A 16,294-nucleotide genomic window follows, 5' to 3' on the forward strand; every position below is an offset into this window, starting at 1 on the left:
CTGTAGTTCATTCCCTACTGCCAACCTTCTTTGAATTCCATGTATTCTTCTTAGCTTGCTATTGTATTTTTTGTTTTAGGGTTTAGGTTTTCTTTCTTTTTTCAAAAAGTAACTAAATCTCTCAGATTCTGGTATTCAGGTCACCCTTATGTTACTATTGCAGTGTTAACATAATCCTGCCACTCTAGAGAATTTTTTTGTGAGCTTTTCTATTTCTTGGCAGCCTCACCTTTATTTTACAACTGGATCTCTAACAAAGCTTCCTGCTTATTTATTTATTTTTTCCATCTGTTTTCTTTATTTCAGTTTCATGCTAATGAAGCTGTTGGTTTTTTATTAGTATACCCCTTTATGATTGTTCTCAGCTTTCATTCTCATGTTGTTCCGTATTACTCTGGTTCACTGTTGTTTTCTTCATGTTCTTTTATAACTAATTGACGCTGGATAATAGTTGGCATTTATGTTACATAGATCCCTACATTTTTTGATGATAAAACTTTCAAGTGCTGCTAGTTTGTGAAATCATTTAGGTTCATTGATGGTAAGAAATAGTTAAGGAAAATCTACAATTTCATTCTTAGGCATTTTCCATTTATAACTAGCCTTTAAAGCAGTTGAAAAGTTTGTACAATCTTATGCAAATTGTAATTACCATAAGATATCACAGTTTTTATAGTTTGATACTATTCATGGTTAAAATTTACCACCTTGCATTCCCCTATCATCTTCCCTAATACACCTTTTTATATTACTTCTCAACCTGAAGATTATTTTCTTTAGTTGATTCTAAGGTTATATACGTAATGATCATTTTGAAAATAATAAGTGGTGAGCAGTTTCTTTTTTTGGAATGAATTTTATTCATGATTTTGTTACTAAATTCTCCTAGTGATTAAATAAGACAAATTTATCAGATCTTATTTCCTTTTTTGTATTAGTATTTTTAATGAATAATACAATCATTAAATGTCTTGCAACAAGGAAGAGAAGTCTAATTTTATGCAGACTGTGAATAACCAAGAGTAGATTGTCTGTCTCTTTTATACATTTCTTACCTCGAAGCATAGGACTCCAATTTCCTCCTTGGAGATTTCACTTTAACGATTGAGCTTATTATTATACATATAAGTAGAAGCTTAAATTTCTTAAATATTTTTTGGTAGTGATTTTGTTACACACATTTTTAATCATTTTTCTTTACTTCTAGAGTAACAGTGTTCTCATAATTATTTACACTTGTTTATATGTAAAAGCATATAAACATATCTTATGTCTTCCCATGTGATAAAAGTTTTCCAGCCAATATCAGCCTCTGCAAAACTCTACATGAATCCTTATGCAGAATCAGAGCTCAAAACGCCCAAACTGGATTGCAACATAGAAATACAAAATATTGCCATTGAACTGACCAAACCTCAGGTATGATTCATGTGGATATTTCCAGCTTTGATTAGCCTGAATCTTGACTGCTTTTATTTGTGATTATTACTTCTCTAATGGTTGGTGGTTTTTTGGGGTTCGTTATGTTGAGATTTGACTGTTTAAAAATTTTTGTTGTAAATAAAATGAATTTCAAATTTAAGTAGTTTTTTAAAATTTTATTTCATCTTTTCCTAAAGTGTGGAGAATCATATCAAACTGTAGGGAATGACATTATTTCCATTTGACTCACAATTGTTGATGGAAGATTTTTTCATTTTTGAGATGGAGTCTCACTCTGTCGCCCAGGCTGGAGTGCAGTGGTGTGATCTCAGCTCACTGCAAGCTCCGCCTCCCGGGTTCATGCCATTCTCCTACCTCAGCCTTTAGAGCAGCTGGGACTACAGGCGCCTGCCACCACTCCTGGCTAATTTTTTTGTATTTTTTAGTAGAGACCGCGTTTCACTGCGTTAGCCAGGATGGTCTCGATCTCCTGACCTAGTGATCTGCCCACTTCGGCCTCCCAGAGTGCTGGGATTACAGGCGTGAGCTACCGCACCTGGCCTGTTGATGGAAGATTTTAATGTGTTTTTCCCTCCTCAGTTTTTAATGGAAGACACTTATTAAATGTTGTTTCTTTAATTTATAGAACAGCTATGTTGGCAGCTTTTTCCTCTATTTGTTTCCCAAGCATGGTTGTATGCCCAGAGAGTTGGGGTGACAGGCTTGGTGAACTGGAAGTGAAAGGAGGACAGGAGATTTAGCTAATTTAGCTTTTTTGTATGATTCTGTTCAATAAAAATGTAATGCAAGTTGTAATTTTAGATTTTCTAGTAGCTGTGTTAACAATGTGAAAAGAAAAAGGTGAAATTAACTTTAATAGTGCATTTTATTTAACTTAATATTTCCAAAATATTAATCATATCAACATATAATAACTGTAAAAAGTTGTAATGAGACATTTCACATCACTTAAAATACATTTAAGTTCAGACTAGACACATTTCAAGTGATGAACAGCCGCATGGTAGGTAACCTTTAATTAGAACTGCATTGTGAAAAATTAGAGAGGAGGAAGCTAGACTTGCCCCCCCGCCCCCGCCTTTTTTTTTTTTATTTTCTCTGCTTTCATGTTACCTCTGGGTGTATGTTTCCCTCCATTTGAACTGTTTGTCAGATCTACACAGAGTTGCTGTGTTGATGGTAACATGGGTGCTTAAATAGCTTTATCTTGCTTTGGTTATGCAATAATTTTTTGCAGTAATTTCAAAATCAGCTCATAGATGGCTACTGCTGAAACGATGGTCCAGAGGAAAAATATATAGTCTTCGAAACAGGCATAGTTTATATCATAATTTACAGATAGCATATTTCATTGTTTCTAAGATGTTCATTTAGTTTACATTTTAACATATCTGAAAATAGGATGTATATATTGGTGATAAGACAATTTAATTAACAGCAGTTTTCTTTTGTAGTAGAACCTAACATTATATTACAACTTAAAATTGATAGTCTTAAATTTGATGAACTGTAGTATACTTGCAATTGATAGCATCTTAAATTTGATGAAATATAGTATATTATTGGGCTACCAGGCAACATTGTTCAGGGAATTTAGAGTCTTACTAGTCTAAAAAATAGATTGAAATTTAGTCTTTTTTTATATGTACAGTGTAATAAATATAACTTTATTTTTGTTTTAACAGTACTTAAGTATGATTGACCTTTTGGAGTCAGTGGATTATATGGTTAGGAATGCGCCTTATAGGAAATACAAGCCTTATTTACCACTTCATACCAATGGTCGACGATGGTAAGTTAGAATTTGTTTTTTGTTTTGTGAGGAACATATAATCATATATTTAGTTACTCTCAGAGTTAAACAACCTTTAAAAGCCAAGTAATTCAACCACTTTAAAAAAAGAGACAAGAGTATTAAAAGACAAATAGCAAATATATTGATTACTTATAAAAACAGCTTTCACTTCTTTTGTATGTCCATATTACTTTTTTCATATGAACATCCACTTGTATTTCTGCTCCTAGGTTCCCGAATTCTGTTTTTTTTTTTTGGTTGAGATAGAGTCTTGCTCTGTCCCCATGCTGAAGTGCAGTGACGTGATCTTGGCTCACTGCAACTTGTGCCTCCCCGGTTCAAGCGATTCTCCTGCCTCAGCCTCCCAAGAAGATGGGGGTACAGGGTGTGCCACCACACCCAGCTAATTTTTGTATTTTTATTTTTTTGAGACAGAGTCTTGCTCCGTCGCCCAGGCTGGGGTGCGGTGACGCGATCTTGGCTCATTGCATCCTCCGCCTCCCGGGTTCAAGCAACTCCCTGCCCCAGCCTCCCAAGTAGCTAAGATTACAGGCACCCACCACCATGCCTGGCTAATTTTTGTATTTTTAGTAGAGACAGGCTTTCAGCATCTTGACATCTTGAACTCCTGACCTTGTGATCTACTCTCCTCGGCCTCCCAAAGTGCTGGGATTACAGGCGTGAGCCACGTGCCTGGCCTAATTTTTGTATTTTTAGTAGAGATGGGGTTTCACCACGTTGGCCAGGATGGTCTCAAACTCTTGACCTCGTGATCTGCCTGCCTTGGCCTCTCAAAGTGCTGGGATTACAGATGTGAGCCGCTGCACCCTGCCGGTTCCCAAATTCTTAACTTAACATTCAATACATTCATTCAACATTTTTATAAAAGTTTTATCGCTTATCAGTCATCCACATAGATTCAGTGTTATAACCATACTGGAATACTATTTCCCACATGTCATTTTGTGCCTTTTGGATTTTGGTTTGGCAAACTCTGTTCCTTAAGGGTTTTCTTATATCTAAGTCTATTTAAGTCAGACAATTTTACTGGGAATTGTTGAGCTCTTATAGGAAGACAGTTAAGAAGAACAAAAAATTTGACAGCATAAGATCTAAAAAGTCAAGACTTTTCCTGTTTTCTCTTAAACCTTTATATTAACATTTACGTTAACAAAATTTGATTTTCAGGTGGAAATATGCAATTGATTCTGTTCTTGAAGTTCATGTAAGAAGGTATACACAGATGTGGTCATGGAGTAACATAAAAAAGCACAGGCAGTTACTCAGGAGTTATAAAATTGCCTACAAAAACAAGTTAACGCAGTCTAAAGTCTCAGAAGAAATACAGAAAGAAATTCAGGTATATCTTGCATATATTAGTGAGAGCTATTATTTGTCTAACCATCCTTTAATATTCTTTTGCATGTAATTTGAATCAAAAAATAATTTTAGGAAGAACAGAATTCACCTCTTTTTGAGAGAGAATTATGTGGGAAAATGCAGAATTTTTTTTCCCAGTTTTTCTTCTTTAAAAAAAACTTTTTTTCCCCCTGCAAATATCAGATAAAATAAGGTTACTGTAAACAATTTGGGGAAAGGTGTCTGGTTTTTATAATAATGTTTAGAAAGTCAGTATCAGAGCTGTTTAAATATGTGTTTATTAGATAGTTATATCTTACTTGTTTTGTTAGTAAACATCCTGTATTTATACGGTAGTGGCTTTTCAAAATACTTCAAAATATTATTTATAAAAAACAGCTTTTACTTCTCAGGAAAGAAGAGGTTTTATCTACCCCCTTTTAAAAGGTAGAAACACAGCCGGGCATGGTGGCTCACGCCTGTAATCCCAGCACTTTGGGAGGCTGAGGTGGGTGGATCACCTGAGGTCAGGAATTCGAGACTAGCCTGGCCAACATGGTGAAACCCCGTCTCTACTAAAAATACCAAAAATTAGCTGGGCGTGGTGGCGGGCGCCTGTAATCCCAGCTACTTGGGAGGCTGAGGCAGGAGAATTGCTTGAACCTGGGAGGTGGAGGTTGCAGTGAGCCGAGATCCTGCCATTGCATTCCAGTCTGGCAACAAGAGCGAAACTCCCTCTCAAGAAAAAAATAAAATAAAATAAAATAAAATAAAAAAAAAGGTAGAAACACACTGGATACATAATTTGCTTAATGTCTTCTGATTTCACTTATAGAACTGTTTCTGGCAATGATTCATAATGTGAAAAATGAGTTGAATTCCTATTTTTCTGAAGTATATCACAATCACCAGTATGAAATATTAAAAAAAGCGTAGGTATTGGAGTCAGATGGATTTGGGTTCAAGTACTGACTTGGATATTTACCAAATGTCCTTCTGATTATGGACACAAGTTTCTCAAATTCTGAGGTCTAGTGTTCTCATATATAAAATGGTAACAATATCTGTCTTACAGAGTGGTGAGAATTGTATGAGACAGCACATAAAGCACTTGGAACACAGGTCACCTGGTTAATGTTAGATTCCCCCACGTACTTTTATATAAATGCCTCAAATCAGTTTCTACTTTAGCCTACTTATTGATTTGCAGAATTTTACATTCTTAAATATTATGTGTTTTGTAATGGCACCTTTAGTACAATGGCTATATAATAAGAATAGGGGGGAGTTACAAGTAAGAATCATAAGGATGATATGTAAAACAAGTCCCCTTCCTAAATATTCTTGTTTTCATGTGCATTTATGTCTATTTGTTAATTATAATGGTCTCACAGAAAAATTATTTTCATACTGTATTTAATGAGGATTTATTTTCTTGGAAAACTTATTTTCTTTTACTGTAAAAAGTTAAAAAATTTAAAAGTCTAGAATGCATTCAAATTTATACTAATACTTTCAACTTTCATTAGGTCACAGGTACTGATAATGGACTAGATATGCCTAGAAATCATAAAAGAAAAATTTCTTTTATCTAATGATTAAATTTCTTGTTTACAAGTGCCTCTGTTTTTTACAGGACTTGGAGAAGACTCTAGATGTTTTTAACATAATTTTAGCAAGGCAACAAGCACAAGTTGAGGTAATTATTTTTATTAGCTGATTTTATGTTTTAAACATGTTAATGCCCGCTTTTAAACCTAGGATCAAGAAATTGAAGTTTCACGAGTTGAGGTTTTATTGCTTAATTTAGTCTCAGGAGAAAAGAAACTGGAGTACTGAAAAAAAGCCACTAACATGAAGGGGGAAAAAAACCTTATTTTTATTATTATTTTTTTTTTTGAGATGGAGTCTTGCTCTGTCTCCCGGGCTGGGATGCAGTGGCATAATCTCGGCTCACTGCAGCCTCTGCCTCCCGGGTCCAAGTGATTCTGCTACCTCAGCCTCCTGAGTAGCTGGGATCATAGGCACACGCCACCACGCCCGGCTAATTTTTTTTGTATTTTTAGTAGAGATGGGTTGTCACCATGTTAGCCAGCCTGGTCTTGAACTCCTGACCTCAGGTGATCCACTCACCTCGGCCTCAAAGCGCTGGGATTACAGGCATGAGCCACCACGCCTGGCCACTTAGAAAGTTTTGTAATGAAAAATCTGAAAAACTCCAAGAAGAAAGTAAATAAAAGCCATCTATAATCCTGACAACTTAGAATACTACTGTGATCATTTTGGCTATCAGTTTTTCTCCCATGCTTATATACCTGCGTATTTATGCTTTTTAATCTCCTTTTTTTTTTTTTTACTTTTTCTTTGTTTCCTCTTCCTTCCCTTCCTTCTTCCTTCTCTCCCTCTCTTCTTTCTTTTCTCCTTTCCTTCCTTCCTCTTTCCTTCACTTTCTTCCTTATTTCCTTTCTTTCTGAAATTGGAAATGATCTGCTGATAATGTTTTATAACTGCTTATTTATTGATGCCTTGTGCACTGCACAGTGTTCCATGTTGTTTCTAAGATTCTGTAACATGACTTTTTGGTAATTAAAAAAAAATTATAAATGCAGTATAACTCATCGTAGAAAAGTTAGAAAATATAGATAAATAAAACAAAAATAAAAACACTCAGAAACTAAAAGTAACTACTGTTAATACCTTTCTGTATATCCTTTTAGTCCTTTTTATAGTTATAGATGTCCATGTACTTACTCATACTTTTAAATGAGATTAAGGCATATACAGTTGACCCTTGAACAACCTGAAGGTTAGGGATGCCAAGCCCCCACACAATTAAAAATTTGTGTATAACTACTTTCTCTCTCTCTCTCTCTTTTTTTTTTTGAGATAGAGTCTTGCTCTGTCGCCCAGGCTGGAGTGCAGTGGTGCAATCTTGGGTCACTGCAACCTCTACCTCCCAGGTTTCAAGTGATTCTCCTGTCTCAGCCTCCTGAGTAGCTGGGACTATAGGCATGTGCCACCATGCCCTGCTAATTTTTGTATTTTTAGTAGACACAGGGTTTCACCACATTGGCCAGGCTGGTCTCGAACTCCTGACCTCAGGTGATCCACCCGCCTCGGCCTCCCAAAGTGCTGGAATTACAGGCATGAGCCACCGTGCCCGGCCCGTGTATAACTTTAGATTCTTCAAAAACTTAACTACTGATAGCCTACTGTTAACCGAAAGCCTTATTGATAACATAGTTGATTAACACATATTTTTAAATGTTATATGTATTATACACTGTATTCTTACAATAAAGTAAGCCAGAGGAAAGAAAATGTTATTAAGAAAATTATAAGAAAGTGAAAATATATTTACTATTCAGTAAGTAGAAGTCGATCGCCATAAAGATCTTCACATAGAGTAAGCTGAGGGGTGGGAGGAGGAAGAGGAGGATTGTCTCAGGGGTAGCAGAGGCAGAAGAAAATCCTTGTATATGTATACTCATGCCGTTCAAACCCATGTTGTTCAAGGGTCAACTTTACACTTGTTCATTTATTTAGCAAGTACTCACTGAGTGTCTGTTACGCTTGCATTATGGCTAAAAGTATAGACTTGGGAGTCAGATGGTCTGGATTCTGATCCCAGCTTTGCCATCTACTAATTATATGATTTTGGGCCATTTGACCCCTCTGTGCCTTAGTTTCCTGATTTGTGAGATGAGATTAATTAGTAGTACCTACGTCTTAGGGTTATTGTTAGGAGTACCTGATAATTCATATAAAACACTTAAATTATTATGTGCCTGGCATAATATTTTACTAAATACGTGATTTTTTTCATTGTCATTATCATATGCATTAGCCTACGTAAATGAACAAAACAGACAAAAATCTTTTATTTATATTGTAGTAGGGGATAAGGTTAATAAGTACTTCAATTAGAATAAAGTAGGAAAGTATATAAGGAGCGCCGAAGCTAGGCAGTGATAATGATTTGCAGTTTTAAACAGGGTTGTCAGGAAAAGCCTCACTAACAAGGAAACATTTGAGCAAAGACCTGAAGAACATGGGGCCATCAGCCAGAAAGATATCTAAGGGAAAGGTATAACCAGGCAGAAATAATAAAATGTAACTGCTTAAAGGTTTTGGGGTTGGAACATACCTGGCTCATTCAGGAAACTAACTGGAGTCCTGAGAGAGGGAAGAGTGGTGGTTGATGAGTTCAGAGAAGTAAGGTAGCAGAGAAATGGGAGGGCTGCTCGTGGGAGTTGAGATTGCCAGATTGTGTAGCATCTTACAAGCCATTGTGTGGATTTTGGCTCTTACTCTGAATTGGGAAACTAATAGTAGGTTTTGAAACAGGAGGATACGATCTGGCGTAAGTTTTAAAATTCACCGTGGCTACTTTGAAAGCAGACTGTAGGAAGGAAGGCAAGAGTGAAGACAGGGGGAGCAGTTAGGAAGCTATTGAAATAGTTGAGATGAGTGGTGATAGCATTGCTGAGAATGGTTGCAAATAAAGGTGATGAGAAAGGGTCGGGTTCTAGATATACTTTGGGGGTACAGCCAGTATTTCCTGACTGACTAGATGTGAGTTGTAGGAGAGAGTAAAAAATGCCTTTAAATATCTTGACCTGGAGCAGTTGGAAGGATGGATTTGCTATCAAATAAGAGCGGGAAGATGGGAGAGAACAAGCTTGAGTGAGATGAGAGAAGACCAGGAGTTCAGTTTGTGACCTATTAAGTTTTAGCTATCTCTTAGACCTCAGAGGGACAGTGGAGTAGGCAATTATGTGGAGTTCAGAAGAGGAGTCTGTGCTGGATATAGAAATGTAGGAAGGGTCAGCACATGGATTTCTTTAAAGCCATGAGATTGCATGAGATCACCTCAGGAATTAGAATAGCTAGAGAAGAGGAGAGTTGCAAAGATCCAAAGCATCTATTGTTACAATCAGAGGGATGGGAAAGAACCAGCAAAGGTGACCATAAAGGGATTGCCAGAGTTGTAATAGGGAAGCTGTATGAATGTAACACCTTCAAATTCAAGCGGAGAAAGAATTTCAAGGAAGAGAAAGTGATCAACTGTGACAGATGCACCTGATTTTTTAACTAAGATAGGACAGAATTGAACATTAAACCTACTAAATATGGGATATTTTTGGCCGTGACGTTTTTCAAGTAATTTTTTGGCACCAATTTCTTTTTATTCTCTTCTTTTGCACTCTTAATTATTTGGACTCTTAATTTTATATTCTATGCATATATATATATATATATATAAATATGTAAAATATATAGGCAAGGATGAAAACACCCATATGTATAAGATATATGTATTCATATATAAGATATATGTGTATATGTATATATACATATACACATTTATATATATGTGTGTGTATATATATATATGTATTTAGACCTTTTGGTGCTCTGTTCATTTTTTTTTTCCTGCAATCTTTTTCTCTGTCTCTAAGGCTAGATAATTTCTGTTGATCTATCTTCAAGTTCTGTCCTTCTTCTGTCATCTTCATTTTGAACCCATCCTGGGAGTTTTTAATTTCAGATATTATATTTTTCAGGTCTAAAATTACTATTGAGTTTTTTTTATAGTTTGCATTTCTCTATTGAAGATTCCAATCTTTTTAGTAATTTCCAATGTGTTTGCCTTTATGTCGTGTACTATAGTTACAGTGGCTCTCTAATAGTTCCAGCTATCAGACGTCGAAGTTATCTGATTATTGGCATCTGATGATTATCTTTCCCTTGAGAATTGGTTACATTTTCAGTTTTACTTGTTTTTGTATGTCAAGTAATTTTGGATTGTATTTTTGACATTATGATTATTATATAATCTCTGGATCTTGTTGTAATCCTCTGGAAAATGTTGACATTTTGTGTTAGTGTACAACCTAGTTAAGTTCTGAATCTAAGTTGTGTTTGTCTTTGTGGATGGTGGTTCAGATTTCAGTTCAGCTCTGTAAACCTTTTTTGGTATGTAAGTTCGAGTTTGTTTTACACATGAATATTACCGGAGTTAGTTTGAGACTTGTGCAGGTGGTTCATATTAGTTCAGGTGGCTAAGAGCTTTGCTGCTTTGGTTTGGGTTAGTTTCACATATGTGAAGCTCGTATTAGACTGAGATTTGGACAGGTTCATATACAGAATTAAGAGATATCCCCTTCTCTGGCTCTTTCCCTGCCAGGGTTTTCTCACATACATTCTGGCCTTCATGAACTCCATTTACTGGTTCCTTGGCCAGAAATACGGAGTTTTTCTCAGGGTTTTAGCTGCCTGTGCAACTGTGCTCCATGTTCCTCTGCTCTGCTCTATGGTGAGGCCCTTGCTCAGGGCAGAGCCATGTATAGTAGTTTTCTATGTCTATATAACAAACTTAGTGGCTTGAAACAACACATAGCTATTACCTCTGAGTTTCTCTGGGTCTGGAGTCTAGGTATGGGTTAGCTGAGTCCTCTGCTTAAGGTTTTAAAATATTGCAAGATGTTGGTTTGGGACTATGGTATCTGAAACGTGACTGATGGAGGATCCACTTTCCTTGGCAGAATTTAGCTCTTTGTGGCTGTGGGATGGAAGGCTTCAGCTTTTTGTTGATTTCTGGCTAGAGCTGCCCTCAGCTTATAAGTATCATCTTCAGTTCCTTGCCTAATGGGCTTCCCATCATAGACAACCATAACATGGCAGCTTTCTTCTTCAAAAGAAGAGAGAAACTCTAGCAAGATGGTCGCTAAAGTCTTATGTATATAACATACACATTGTACACAGAATCAAGTATATTTTATTACCTTTGCCATATTTTATTGTTTGGAAACTAGTTGCAAGTCATGCCCATGCTCAAGGGCAAGAATATTAGAAATGGGAGATTATGGTGGTGGGGTGGAATGGGGTGGGCACAACATATGAGAAAAACAAACGTCATGGAAAACTCACTCTTCTGCAGGTCACTTCTCCAAATTGTGACCCCTTCTACTGTTTGCCTCCTTTGCTTACTTTTCAAAATCTTAGGTAGATCTTTTTTATATTTTGTTCAGAAGTTTTAGTTGGGTTGAAGAGGGCTTATGCCACCATGGAACTAAAACTTTCACTGAAATTAGTAATAAAGAAGTCACTTAAGAGCAATTTTTATAGAATAATATGGCAGAAACTTGATAGGAATGAGAGAGCGTGAACGACTAGGAGTGGGAGACAGTGAGTAGGAACAGTATGATTCTTTGCTGTAAGCAGAGCAGATAAATGGAGCAGTAAGTGGTGGACAATGTGGAGTCAAGAGGTTTTGTAACTTGCTTTTCTTTCTTTAAAAAAATTGTAGTATCTATTTTCAATGTGAGCAGAATCATTTATCTGACATCATTTAAGATAGCTGAATAGAGGCCGGATGTGGTGGTCCACTCCTGTAATCCCAGCACTTTGGGAAGCTCAGATGGGCAGATCACGAGGTCAAGAGTTTGAGACCAGCCTGGCCAACATAGTGAAACCCTGTCTCTACTAAAAATACAAAAATTAGCCGGGTGTGCTGGCATATGCCTGTAATCTCAGCTACTTGGGAAGCTGAGGCAGGAGAATCGCTTGAACCCGGGAGGTGGAGGTTGCCGTGAGCCGAGACCACGCCATTGCACTCCAGCCTGGGTGACAGAGTGAGACTCCGTCTCAAAAAAAAAAAAAAAAAGATAGCTGAATAGTATTCCGTTCTGTGCAGATACCGGAATTTGCTTCACTATTTCTCACTGGCTATATTGAATTGTAAGTGACTCTACAATGAATAGCCTTATTTCTGCATTTTCTGAAACATCCCTTATTTTCTCACAGGCAAATTCCCCAAGGTACAAGTTGTTAGGTCAGAAAGTATGAATATTTTAAAAGGTATTTGCCACTGCTGGGGATTGTTCCTATGAAAGAGAGGAATGAATCACTGGAGGAAACAATTTCAATCCTCCACAACTTAAATTGCTTTAGCTTAAATGTGTATTCTTAGTACCAGCTACAGTTGCTTAAAAAGTGAAGAACGAGAACTAATATTGGGATGCAGTAGACCAAGAAGGATGGATGTAGAAGAGAAGGCAATTTGATCTATCTAACATTGATTTTTTTCATTGTAATGGAAAGTACATAGGGCCTGAGTTTAAAATGTAGGCAGAGGATTGGCTGAAGTTATTTACCATGGGCACTTAGTTGGACAGAGAAGGAAGTGAAGGCAGCAAGGGGGTAATTGAGGAAAAGGGAAAGGGCTCTGCATCCATCTTCATCTTAGGTCTCATTTGTATATTTTTATTTATTTTTGGTCTCATATATATATATATATATATATATATATATATGCTTTGAAATAGCTATAGGTTTACAATAAGTTGCAAAGATAGTTCACAGAGGTTCTGTGTACCCTTCACCCAGTTTCTCCCAGTGCTTACATCTACATAATTATAGTATAGTACCAAAACCAAGAATTTGACATTGGTATGATGTGTGTGTATAGTTCTGTGACAGCTCTCATATTTTTAAATGTTAATTCTTATTTATTTTTAAATGGTAATTGACAAACATATAGGAAAACTTTTTTTCACTGTTCTTTGTTACTTCATTTTATTCATAGCCTTTCTTATTGTTTGAAATTAGTATTTTTGATTGTGTGCTTTCCTACTGATTCATCTCTTTTTCTCTTTATTATGTCTATAAAATTTTCAGTTTATTTTTAAATTCCTTGAAATTTGTAGCATGCTGATCAAACCTTTAAGATTTCAATGCTAATGCTAATAATGGCTTTATCTTTCTTTTAAAGGTTTTCAGATATTTAAGTAGAGATTTGGGAGAAAGTTGAATGTTGGGGTTTGTCACCATACTATCTTGATGTCTCTTAGGATATTTTAAAAAGGTTAATTTCAATTAATTTTTTTTCCAAAATAAAAAGGCTTTTTTACTCCAAAGTGTAAAAAAATGTATTATCTATTTTTATAAAGAATAATTTTTATGGTAGCTAAGAATATGATAACAATGAAAAAATACAATTTAGTGCCTGCCCTTTAAAAACTTAAAGCTATCAGTTTGGTTAAAAGAGATGTAATAAAATATCCAAATGCTTTTTAGCTTTTTCTGCATTTAGATTTATAAAAACTATTCATGAATTCATCTATTTATTAAGTCTCAGTATCTAAGAGAGGTTCAAACTTGAAGTTTCTGGTTGCATTTTCCCTAAAAGAATTCATAGAAGATTCTTAAAAGCAGAAAAAGATGATGTACATTTAATTGGGTGTCATTTCCAAAAAAGCTCAGTTTTATCTACCTGGGAAACTGTTGAAGCAGTTAATTCCCTTTATCATGATCTCTGCTGTTTAAGGAAACTAGTTTGTTGTCATTCATCTCAGTGGTTCTGAACCTTGGCTGTATGTTAGAATCACCAGGGGAATTAAAAAAAAAATGCTTCTCACTTGAGAGAACCCACTCTCTCAAGATTTGATTTAATTGTTGTGTGGTGGGGCTTTGGCTTTGGCATTTTTTCTCATAAAGCTTCTAGATGATTCTTTTGTGCAGCAAGGATTGAATACCACTGAGCTGTGGTATCCACAGTAGCTGATTTGTCATTCACTTTCATCTTGCAGTTTCAAACAGGGCTTGAAAATGTATATACTCATCCCTAGCTTGTGACAAAAGTTTAACATTTTGCCCATCCTTAGTCTTTACATTCACCAATCAAACCTATTCTCTTTACTATAGAATTCAACTCTTTACTTTTATCTTCTCTTTTGTATTATTCCACTTTGTATTACACACAGAGGCTTACAATATGTTATCAATTCACTACCAATTTAAAATACTTTAAGTGGAAAAATTATTGAAATTTACTTATTCAGGGAATGAGAACATATAATCTAAATTACTTATCCCCTTTATTTTGTTTATCCCTGTATTCTGCCTTTTGGTTATTCATCTATATTTCTCTGAAAAGTGGGCAAAGAGAAGGAGCGATAGAAAATCAAGTCAGGATTTGTTGAGAAAAGAGGGTGAAATGAGATTCAAGGACTATTTTAATTTATATCCCTCCTTCTGCCACTGTCCTAGTTAGCAAACCAGCATTGTATATGAATTCTGAAATATAATTGTTTTAAATTAATACTTTTTTGGGTGTGTTCCCTTTCAAGGAACTTTTCATTTTATAAACATGCAGTTCTAGTGGCTCCTTAACTTAAAAATTTGGAAGAATTTGGAAGTCACATTGCTTAGAAATATTTTACTTGAAACCTTAACTGTATTGCTCATAACATGCAGCCTTATCAAAATGCTATCAGTTGGTGTAGGAAGTATTAATAAACTAATGGGGGACTGCATTTAACTAAATTGTGTTGTGAGCATCATTTAAGATCTTGACTGGTGCAATCTTACCTAGCGTTAAAAAAAAAAAAAATGAACCATTGCTTTTTTCCCAGGCTACAACTGAAAATGAAGAGGGGAACATTCTTAAAGTAAATTTTTTAATTTTTATTTTTTAGGTGATTCGGTCTGGGCAAAAATTAAGGAAAAAGTCTGCTGACACAGGCGAGAAACGTGGAGGCTGGTTTAGTGGGTTTTGGGGTAAGAAAGAGTCTAAGAAAAAGGACGAAGAATCGTTGATTCCTGAAAGTAAGTTCCAAGTCAAATAATTTATTGCACAGTGTTAAGTTAAAAAAAACTATGTAAATTATATCTTCCCTGTTGAATTTTATTTTGAAATACATTTGAAATAAATTAGCTCAGTATAGTAAATATATAAGCAAATACATCAGGCTGGAATATTCCTATGTTTATCTGAAATAAAACTTAGACTAAAATAAAACTTTGATTTTTTGTTTGTGAAATAATATTTATGTCAAATTTAAAATGTTTAAATTTAAAGATCTCAACATTTTGCATTTTTTGTTACCTTTTGCATAGATATTCAATTACAAGTTTCACTTAAGTTTTAAAATACTTAGGGAATTATAAAACCCATATGTTAGAACTGAATTTCCTTAATGATGTCTCTTTGCCTTTTCTTGACCTTAGCAACCAAATAGAATATATTTGGTCAAAGTTGTAGTATATTAGAGGATATTACCTGGCTAATTTTGCTTTAGCATTTGTGTCTGTTGATTATAGGATACTTGTTAGTTTGGTTAGTCTTTTTAGTTATATCTGTAAAATGGAAGCAATTAATTTCTTAAAATGTTGCTTTTTCATAGCTATTGATGACCTTATGACTCCAGAAGAAAAAGATAAACTCTTCACTGCCATTGGTTATAGTGAGAGTACACACAACCTAACTTTACCTAAGCAGGTAATTATTTAAGTGGTTTAAAGGAATTTTGTCTCATTGTACTATATTAGATTGAATTGGATTAGAGTTACTGATTTTTTTAAGTAATAAAAATGTTATTAATTCCACTCTGCTACTTAATGGTTGAATTTTCAGTCAGGTTTTACCAATTAAAATTCTCTCTCCAACTGTATTTTGATTTTTTTAGATGGAGTCTCGCTCTTGTCACCCAGGCTGGAGTGCAGTGGCGTGATCTTGGCTCACTGCAACCTCTGCCTCCTGGGTTCAAACGATTCTCCTGCCTCAGCCTCCCGAGTAGCTGGGATTACAGGCACCTGCCACCCTGCCTGGCTAATTTTTGTATTTTTAGCGGAGATGAGGTTTTGCCATGTTGACCAGGCTGGTCTCAAATTCCTGACCTCAGGTGACCTACC

The 16,294-nt window shown here is 35.5% G+C and overlaps 1 protein-coding gene across 6 annotated transcripts in view; it reads left to right on the plus strand.

Moving 5' to 3' along the window:
• Nucleotides 1-16,294, plus strand: part of VPS13C (vacuolar protein sorting 13 homolog C) — a 194,336-nt gene that overhangs the window by 44,559 nt on the left and 133,483 nt on the right. For 5 of the 6 annotated variants that reach the window (XM_055278275.2, XM_055278276.2, XM_055278278.2 and 2 more), the window contains 6 exons: nt 1,292-1,419; nt 3,129-3,235; nt 4,427-4,598; nt 6,234-6,296; nt 15,079-15,208; nt 15,787-15,881. In XM_055278275.2, coding sequence (XP_055134250.2) covers nt 1,292-1,419; nt 3,129-3,235; nt 4,427-4,598; nt 6,234-6,296; nt 15,079-15,208; nt 15,787-15,881 — 695 coding nt within the window. Of the gene's footprint in view, nt 1-1,291; nt 1,420-3,125; nt 3,236-4,426; nt 4,599-6,233; nt 6,297-15,078; nt 15,209-15,786; nt 15,882-16,294 lie in introns of those variants that run through there. The other variant, XM_055278279.2, reaches the window with a different exon arrangement.

The sequence above is a fragment of the Symphalangus syndactylus genome, chromosome 5, assembly GCF_028878055.3.
Source record: "Symphalangus syndactylus isolate Jambi chromosome 5, NHGRI_mSymSyn1-v2.1_pri, whole genome shotgun sequence".
Classification (NCBI taxonomy): domain Eukaryota; kingdom Metazoa; phylum Chordata; class Mammalia; order Primates; family Hylobatidae; genus Symphalangus; species Symphalangus syndactylus.